Source organism: Dipodomys spectabilis, unplaced genomic scaffold (assembly GCF_019054845.1).
Source record: "Dipodomys spectabilis isolate Male_0828 unplaced genomic scaffold, ASM1905484v1 ptg000517l, whole genome shotgun sequence".
In the NCBI taxonomy this organism is placed as follows: Eukaryota; Metazoa; Chordata; class Mammalia; order Rodentia; family Heteromyidae; genus Dipodomys; species Dipodomys spectabilis.
The window spans coordinates 1,078,892-1,088,837 of NW_024871194.1; the positions used below are offsets into that span (position 1 = coordinate 1,078,892).

Below are 9,946 nucleotides of genomic sequence, written 5' to 3' on the forward strand. Positions count from 1 at the left end.
CCGGTGGCGAGGGGAGAGGAACCAGCCGCGACCGCTCCTCTGCTCGCTGCAGAAAGCTCGGGTGTGTGTGTGGGGGGGGGGGTGCAGGTGGGGATGGACGGAGGAGGGAACTGTTCCGGGGTCAGACCTCCCGGGGCCTGTTCTGGAGCGGTGGGATGGGGGGGGGGTGGATGGAGGGATGGAGGGGTAGATGGATGGATGGGTGGATGGATAGGCAGATGGATGGATGGGTGAGTGGGTAGCGGCTTGGCTGGAAGAGAGGAAGGAAGGATAGAATGATGGATGGGAGGATGGATGGGTAGGTGGATGTATGTATATATGGATACATGGACTGGTGGATGAGTGAGTGGATGGATGGGTGGATGGGTGGGTAAAGGGATGGATGGATGGAAAGAAGGAAGGATAGAATGATGTATTTTGTACGGATGAGTGGATGGACGAATAGATGGATGGGTGGACAGATGAGAGGATGGATGGATAGATGGGTGATGGATGGATGGGTGGATGTGTGGATGGATGAGTAGATGGGTGGGTGGATGGATAGAGGGGTGGATGGATGGATGGGTGAATGGATGGGTGGATGTGATGTATGGAGTGGATGGGTGGGTGGGTGGATTTGTGGATGGATGGATAGATGGATGGGTGAGTGGATGGATGGGTGGGTGGGTGGATGGATGGATGGGTGGGTGGGTGGATGGATGGATGGAAGGGTGGATGGGTGGGTGGATGGATGGGTGGATGTGATGGGTGGATGGGTGGATGTGATGGATGGATGGGTGGATGGATGGATGGGTGGATGGAAGGATGGATGGATGGGTGAGTGGATGGGTGGATGTGATGGATGGATGGATGGATGGATGGGTGGATGGATGGATGGATGGATGGATGGATGGGTGAGTGGATGGGTGGATGTGATGGATGGATGGATGGATGGATGGGTGGATGGGTGGATGGGTGGATGGATGGATGGATGGATGGACGGACGGACAGGCGGGCGGGCGGCTGAGGGAGCCCCTCCCCGGTGGCGTCCGGTCCCCTCCCTACCAGGCTCGGATGCCGTGCAGCGTGGACACCCCGGGGCCGCCCTGCGCCACGCCGGGCCCGCCGCCGCCGCCGCCCGCGTTCAAGTCCCCGACGCCGCCCAAGTTCCCGAAGCCGCCGTGGGCGCCGGCGGCGGGGCCGGCGGCGGGGAAGGCGGCGGGCGCGCAGGCCGGGGCGGCGCCGGCGCCGTAGGCGGGGTAGGCGGGGTAGGCGGGGTAGGCGTAGGCGCCCAGGCCCAGGCCGGCGTAGGCGGGCGCGTAGGGCGCGGGCTCGGCCAGGCAGGGCTTGCCGTCGCGCACGAGCACGGGCACGGCCACGCGGCGCGCGGGCCCCGCGGGCGGCGGCGGCGGCGGGAAGCCCGCCAGCTCCAGCGTCTGGTCCTGGCGCTGCCGCTTGCACTTGTAGCGCCGGTTCTGGAACCAGATCTTGACCTGCGTGGAGGTGAGCTGCAGCGCGCCCGCCAGCTGGTCGCGCTCCGGCGCCGACAGGTAGCGCTGCTGCTTGAAGCGCCGCTCGAGCTCCAGCACCTGCGTCTGCGAGAAGAGCACGCGGGGCCGCCGGCGCCTGCGCGCGCGCCCGCGCTCCGCCTCTGCGCCTGCGCGGGGCGGGGGGGGGCGTCAGCGGGGGGGCGGGGACCCCACCCCCGCGGCCCGGCAACCCCCCCCCACCCCCGGGAGGATACCTGCGGCGGCTTCCTCCTTCACCCCCGGCTGCCTGGTTAACTTGATCATCATTATTATTATTGTTGTTGTTGTTGTTGTTGTTGTGGTTATTAGGTCAGGTCCTGGGGCCCGGGTGTGTCTCGCCCTGGGTTCTGTCCCCCCATTACCCTTCCTTGGAGGACTCACCCCATCCAAATTGGACCCTGCACCCCCTGAACAACACGCCAGCCCCCCCCCCCCCGGTCCCCGCCTGGCTGAGATCCGGAGGATGGCGGTTCAAAGCCAGCCTAGGCCGTGGACACGTGCACCAGAGGCGGATCTCCACTGAGCCAGGGAAAATCAGAAGAAGAAAGAAAGAGGGGGTGTCCACAGCGTGAGCGCGGCCTCCTCCTCCTCTCCCCTGTCTGTCTGTCTGTCTGTCTGTGTCTGCTCTGCTCGCTCCATCCAGTTCCGATGAGTTTTCTCACCCTTAAAAACCACCACAGCGGAAAGGCCGAGCTGGAGCCGTGGATCGGATGGGCGCGCGCCAGCCTCCAGCGACCAGGCAAGGGACGGCGCCCAGGCCCTGAGTTCCAGCCCCACGACCGACAGAAGGACAGACAGTCAAAGCCGGGGGTTCTGGGGCCGCACAGGCAGCGCTGCGGGGTTGAAGGGTTTGAGTGAAGGAGGAGGGGCGCCCAGTCCTAAAACTAAAGAGCCCCAGGGCGGCGGGGCGAGCTCCCATTAGCCACAATCGAGGAACCTAAAAACCAACCGGCTCCGAGCTCGAGTTCAAGGCCCAGAGCTGCAGAAGGGCCGACTTCGCAAGCACTCGGTGCGCGGCCCACTCAGTAGGACCTCACCTCACATCTTAGAAACTAGCGTGGCTGATACCCACCCCTCACCACCTTCCTTTTCTGCCCCTGGGCAAATCGAGGGGTTCGCTGTCCACCTCTCCCTGGCCATTTTGCCCTTTGGCCTTCCTTGGGCTGGTGGTGAAGATTCCCAGGGGGGGCCTGGGTCTCCCCCACTGTGTCTCTCTCTCTAGGAAAAGGACAAGTTCCTTCCCTGCGGTGGAAAGCCTGGATAGCCCGCTCCGTCCCCAAGAAGGCCGCCTCCTGCAGCTCTCTGCTTTAATCCCGGATGTCTGTGTAGATGGTTAGAATCATCCGTCTTTTTAATGTGTGTGTGCGTGTGTGTGCGCGTGTGTCCTGAGGTTTGAAATCTGGGCTTGGACTCTGTTCCCCGAGAGCTGCTTTTGCTCGAGCCCCAGTCCCGCTGCTGCTGCCGCCCCTTTTTCTTTTGCTGGTTCATTGGAGGATTAAAAAGCAGCTCTGGGACTCTCCCGTCCTGGCTGGCTTCAAACCCCCGATCCTCCTCATCTCAGCCTCCGGAATAGCTAGAAGCCGGGCGCGAGCCCCGGGGCACCCGGCGAAGGAGCTGTTTTTCTGCCATCTGGCTGGCGCAGCTCGCAGACAGGGCTATGAATGATGAGGTTCGTCATCTGCGTGTTAGCGGGTATATTATTTTAGCACGACTTCATAGTTGCTCAGCTTAAACAGCAAGCAAAGGACACACACGGGCGGGCATGTAGCTCAGCGGCGAAGCGCGGGCCTAGCGATGAGGCACACACGAAGTGGATGGTCTCATGGGTGAGTCCCTGGGTCCCGACTGGAAACTGTGCCTGGCAAACCATCACCATCATCCTCATCCTCATCCTCATCCAGGGAAATCAGGTTCCTTAGCATTTCACGTGAGAAATCTAAGGCCCAACTTGGCCCAGCGCGCCACGCTAGGACGGGGCCGGGGAAGCCAGAGCGAGGGACAAATCGTGGACGCCTTCGTTCAGTTGTGTGTGCGGGGATGTGCGTGCGTGTGTGCGGTGTGCGTGCGTGTGTGCACGCGGGCTCTGATTCCTGCCTCATCCCCTGTGCACTTTATTTCTTCAAACAAAAAGACCCCTGAGGAGGGGCGGTGGTGGCCGTGGGGCCGCACGCCTGTCCTCAGCTACCGTGCTGCGCACCGGGAGCTTCTCGGTGCAACTGGAGACAATAATAACTAACAGCAACAACAACAATAACAATAACAAATGTAAAATGAAAGACCCCTGAGTTCAACGCGGGGTTTTAATTTTAACCCTCTATAGCTAGAGCTCCCCCCGCCGCCTGGTCCGCTGCCCCCCACCCCGGGCTTCAAGAAGTGGGGGGCCGCCCAGGCCCCCATGTAAACGACAAACGTGGAGACACGTGCCGGGAGACCCCGGGTCCCCCCGTTTCCGATCCCTGATCCTCGTTCCCCACTCGGGGACCCGGGCGATCGTCTCGGGGTGCCCGACCCCGGGCCCTCACCTTTCTTCTCGGCTCGGGGGTCCCGCGCGGGCTCCGCGTCTCCGTAGACGCGCGGGTAGAAGGCCGGGGCGTCGGGGCAGGCCGGGGCGCCGGGCGCGGGCGGCGAGGCGGGGCCCGCGGCGGCGGCGTGCGCCAGGCCGGGCGCCCCGGGCCCCGCGTAGGCCTCGGGCTGGAAGGCGGCGGCGGCCAGCATGCAGGCGGGGGCCGCGGCGGGCTCGGGGCGCGCGGGCGGCGGCGGGCCCGGGCTGCGCCGCTGCCGCCGCTGCTGCCGCTGGAGCTCCAGGCTCAGGATGTCTTTGACGGAGAACGGGGTGGGCGCGAGCGCGGGGCTGGGGAACATGGTCAGCGCCGCCCCGGGCCGGCTCCGCCGCGCATGGCGCCCTGCGCCCCCGCGACCCCGGGCTCGGGCGCGGGCAGCGGCCCGGCGCGGCCCGGCGCCCCGGCGGGGGCGGGGTCCCGGGGCGGGGCGGGGCGGGGCGGGGCGGGGCCCCCAGCCCGGGCCGCGGGGTGTCACCTAATATAGTCATCCCGCCGGGAAATGGAGAACCACCGGAGCCCCGCCCGGGCTTAAAGGCGCCGCGGCCCGCGCGGACGGCTGCGGAGCCCCGGGGGGCCCGGGGAGGGGGACCCGGGGGTATCGGGGACCCGGGGGGCTCGGGGGGGTTCGGGGGCCCGGTCCGAGTGTGTCAAGCCCTGTCCAGCTCCTTCCCCAGATGTCGGCCTCCGACGCTGAGATGGAAGGCGGCAGGGGGGGAGTCGAACCCACAACTTGGACGCCCCGGGGGGGGGCGCCGCTCTCGGCGGGGGTGACCCCCCTTTATATATGTGTGTATATAATATATGGTTATCATCTCAGCAGCGGGGTTCGCGAGCAAAGCGGGGTCCTGAGCCCTGTCACCTGGCCCCGTTCCCACTCACCCCTTCCCTCAGCTCTTAATTTTGTCCGACTGACTCTCCTCTAAAAGAAATGTATCCCCCCACACACACAGACACACACACACAGAAACACACACAGACACGCACAGACGACAGACACACAGAGACACAGACACACACAGACACATACAGAGAGACACACACAGACACACAGACGACAGACAGACACACAGACACACAGACGACAGGCACGCACAGACACATACACACGTACAGACAGACACACACAGACACATACAGACACACAGACGACAGACACAGAGACACACAGACACGCACAGACCACAGACACGCACAGACACACGTACAGACACAGACACACACACAGAGACACACACAGACGACGGACACACACACAGACACGTACAGACACGCACAGACAGGAGAACGGTCTTCCAGGAGGCCTGGACACGCGCTGCTTCTCCTGGGGACAATCGTCCGGTCACCCCATTCTCTCACCACCCTCCAGGCCTACAGGCTAACCCGCCCACCCGCCGCGGCCGGCTCCCCAGCTCCCCGGGCTCCCGGAGCTCCGGAGCCGTGTCACGCACAGCTCCCGGGGCACAGACCGCGCCCCGAGCCGCCCTGGGGACCGGCTCTGGAGCCGGGACGAGCCGGGAAGCGGGACAGGACACTTCTAATCCGGGATCAATTTCAGAGCAGACAGAGGCGCTCCAGGATTGAGGGGTGCTGAGGATGGCCCGCCCAAGAAAAGCCTGGGTTTCCCACAATCTGCGCTTGCGGCCTGAGGACGGGGCCGGGAGGGCTTTCGCTCCTTGGGGGTCCAAGAAGAAAGAAAGAAAAAAGGGGGGTTTGCTCATGGCACCCCGTCATGTGTTAGCTAATGACACTTATCCTCACCCAAATCGGGGCGACGGGAGGAAGCGCTCACATGAAACACAGGGACAAAGCCGACCGGGGCATCCGTTCCTGCCTGAAGCTCCCGGTGCGCAAACTCCCGAGTCTTGGTCTCCCGAGCACGGGCCGCCCCAGCCGGGCCTGGGCCCGCACAGCGCCCGGACGCCTCCCCCCAGACCCCGGGCACCGGTGCCAGGCTGCGTCTCCTCACTCCCAGTCGCCTGCCCTCCAAGGGGCTACCCACCCCCCCAGCCACAGAGCCCTGACCAGATCCCTCGTTTTATTGTTGTTGTTGAGTTGTTTTTGTCTTCACCAAGGCTTTGCACTGGTTATTTATTGCTTGGAACCAGTTTTAGATGGGAGTTTTTACTGGGTGAAGGTGGTTAATTTGGGGGGGGGGGGGTGTTTTAGTGTCCACACCGTGGCACCTGACAAACGAAAGCCGCCTCGGATTCAACGAAAAGTCTCTCTGGACAGATCTAGGAGCCGGGGGTCCTGGAACCGCTCGCCCCGTGTCCGCTGGCGATGACAGTTTGAAAGATTAGGGTGAACCTTCGCCTGAAATATTACCGTTTAAAGGGGGTGGGGGGGACATGGAGGCGACATCCGGAATCCGCCTGACTTTTTCCTTTTTTGTTTCTTGGTTTTTTTTTGGGGGGGGGGGGGGAGTCGTAGTTCTGGAAAAAGAAAAAGAAACATCTTTCTCTCTCAATGAGCATTTCCTTTATAAATCAAAGAAGAGAGGATTGGTCACTTATTTTTTTCTCTCTCTCTGAAATGCCGTAGGTCAGGTGTCAGGAAAAATGGATGAAAATCTTTGGGGTTTTTTGTTTGTTTGTTTGTTTTCTTGGATGGGGTAAGGTTGGAAATGGGGCAGGGGGAAGAAGACAAAATTCGATGTATTCCCCCCCCCCCCAAAAAAAATCCCTCTTTACACCCTGGATGATTCTGCTCATTCTTTAGGCTACAGAAAAGGCCGTGGGCCTTCCCAGAGAAAGGAAATGGGGCCTAATAATAATAGTTAATAATAACAATAACAACGATAATGAAGAAAAAGAAGAAGAAAAGGAGGAGGAGGAGAGGAGGAGGAAGAGGAGGAGGAGGAGGAGGAGGAGGAGGAGGAGGAGGAGGAAGAAGAAGAAGAAGAAGAAGACGAAGAAGAAGAAGAAGAAGAAGAAGAAGAAGAAGAAGAAGAAGAAGAAGAAGAAGAAGAAGAAGAAGAAGAAGAAGAAGAAGAAGAAAAGGAGGAGGAAGAAGTTGGAACCATACTCAACAAAATACCATAAACTATCCAATAGCAATTTCATGCTTCATTTTGCAGTGTGTACACACACACACACACACACACACACACACACACACACGTATAATTTGATTTTTAAATTAGAATTTGCCATGGTTGGGGGTGGGTGGGCTGGAGGGAGAAAGACCGAAACTCCATATCCTCTGGCTTTCTCCCCCTCTTTCCTGGTTTGTTTTGGAGGGGTGGCATCTTTATTTTTCCCACAGCAGGCCCGATCTCTCTGCGACTTACATTTTCCCATCTCGCAGGACAAACAAACAGCTTTCAACCAGAGCAAGGCCGAGAGACACAAATGGAGACAGACTGAAACTGGAGGGGGGGGGGGAGGAGGGAGAAGGGGGGAGGGACGGGGGGGGAGAGGGAGAGAAACCTCTGCAACCCTTTCTTTGCCTTTTAAGACTTTGGGGAAGGGGTGCGCTGTGCACAAATAAAGTATTATTAATTGAAAAGCAATGGCTTCCTGCAACCAGCTCGGGCTGAATCCCTTACCAAAAAAAGAGAAAAAAGTAGATGTGATTAATTGAAAGATAAAGGCAGGAATTATTAATGCACCCGGAGAGCCGGTCCACCGGAGTCAGGCCGCGTTATCCCCGGCTTTATCTTCAACAAGGACTCTGTCTGGAAGTCTCTTCTCCTCCGTTGTTTATATTTGGGGAAGGACCACAAGTTGTGGGAGTCGCTGGCGGGTTCCCCCTTGATAAATGAACATTAGCACTTTTGGGGGCCAATGTCTGTATCAACACACAGAGGCCGGCAATAATTGGCGAGAAAGCAAACAGAGGACCGAGAACTCGACTCTGCTCTTTCTCCAGCTGATGGATGAGTTTCCGAGGACCGGCTCCCTCTCCCTCCCCAACCAGGCCTCAGGCTAGAGGGGGGAGGTCTGGGGGAGGCTAGGGGGGGCTGTGGATTGCCATTCTGGGGTTCTACTTTAAGATTCTCTCTCTCCTGCACCAGGTTCTACCTCTACCAAGGAGTATGGCCACTTATCTGTCCTCTGATTCCCCCTTGAGTGAGACTTCTGCCCTCAAAGATGTCCCAGAGTTGGGGTTTGGATTGGACTCTCCTTGAATGCCATCACACAGTTCAGTTCCAAAGTTCTGATGGCGTTCTCCACTGCCATCTCTGTGTTCCACAGTGAAAGAAGAGGCGCGGGTAGCTCATGCCTGTAATCCCAGCCACTCAGGAGGCTGAGCTGCGAGGATCTTTGTCTGAAGGCAGCAGGGGCAGGGAAGTCTTGAGACTCTCATCTCTAATGAAGCACTACATTTCAGAAAAGAAGCTGGAAGTGGAGCTGTGGCTCAAGTAGTAGGGCACCAGCCTTGAGCCCAAAATGTGCAGGGGCAGAGCCTAGGCCCTGAGTTCAAGTCCCAGGACACACACACACACACACACACACACACACACACACACACACACACACCAAGGTTCTTAGACTTGAGACCCTGAATCTTGGGAAAATAAATTCACCCACAAGGAAGACTCTCTTGTTCCACAGAGAGAGAGAGAGAACTTTACCTTAGCTAGCCATAGGGAGCTTACTTTTTTCCCCTTCTATCGTTTTATTGAGCTAGATAATTTTGTTTGGAGTGTTTGCTTGCGTGATTTTGTAGGGTGACAATCACCAAATGTGTACACACCACACAAGGTTGCACAACCACTTTGTCAGAGCAAAAATATCCTAACTAGAATTAAAGAGAAGAATAACAGCAAGAGAAAAATGCTAGAAGGTCTCCACGCAAGGAATTCCCCTACCCCATTACAAAAAAAGGCTCCACAGAACGAAAACAGGGCGAAGAATAAGAGCCTCATTGGAAGGAGAGAAAGAAAGAAGAAAGAGAAAAGGATCGGAAGAAAGGAAAGAAGGAAGGAAGGGAAGAAGAAAAAGAAAGGTAAATGGAAGAAAAGATTCACTTTTGCTGGTCAAACTGACAAGGTTTAAAAAGAATGAGGCTCTTGGTTCTTTTTTTTTATTTTTGAAAGTTTTAAAAAGAACTGTTCAGGGGCTGGGAAGGTGGCTCAGTGGTAGAGCGCTTGCCTTGCATGCATGAGGCCCTGGGTTCGATTCCTCAGCACCCCATAAGCAAAATGAAAAAAGCCGGAAGTGGCGCTGTGGCTCAAGTGGTAGAGCGTTTGCCTTGAGCTGAAGAGCTGAGGGACAGCGCCCAGGCCCAGAGTTCAGGGCCCACGACCGGACTCCCCCCCCAAAACCAAAATAAAAAGAACTGTTCACTGGATGCCTGAGGCTCATGCCTGTCAGCCTAGCCACCCAGGACGCTGAGATCTGAGGATCGAGGTTCAAAGCCAGCCTGGGCAGGAAAGTCCTTGAGACTCTGATCTCCAATGAACCACCAGAAAACGGGAAGTGGGGCTGTGGCTCAAGCGGTTGAGCGCTCGCCTTGATGAGCCAAAGTTGCTCAGGGACAGCGCCCAGGCCCCAAGTTCAATGTCTGGGCTCCAGACATTCCTAGAATTTCCTAGAATTTTCTTCCCCCTATCTTGGGGCTTGAACTCTGGGCCTGGGCGCTGTCCCTCAGCTCTTCAGCTCAAGGTGAGCGCTCAACCGCTTGAGCCACAGCTCCACATCTGGTTTTCTGGTGGTTCATTGGAGATCAGAGTCTCACAGACTTTCCTGCCCGGGCTGGCTTTGAACCGTGGTCCTCAGATCGCGGCCTCCTGAGCACCAGCCGCGTGTGGCTTCTGACAGGTAGCCCACGGCAGGCTCTCGTCTTGGAGGCCCTGGAATGCCCGATCTCGCTTCTTGAAGGTGTTGGGGGAACTGGTCTTTGGCATGGGGGTCAAGGGTCAGAGGGGAAGGT

At 58.5% G+C, this 9,946-nt stretch overlaps 1 protein-coding gene across 1 annotated transcript; it reads right to left on the reverse strand.

Moving 5' to 3' along the window:
• Nucleotides 1-1,040: 1,040 nt before the first annotated feature.
• Nucleotides 1,041-4,370, reverse strand: Nkx2-5 (NK2 homeobox 5). Its single transcript, XM_042670073.1, has 2 exons — nt 4,031-4,370; nt 1,041-1,636 (listed from the first exon to the last, which is right to left on the reverse strand). Exons 1-2 carry the CDS (start codon nt 4,368-4,370, stop codon nt 1,041-1,043), a joined length of 936 nt encoding a protein of 311 aa, XP_042526007.1.
• Nucleotides 4,371-9,946: the final 5,576 nt, after the last annotated feature.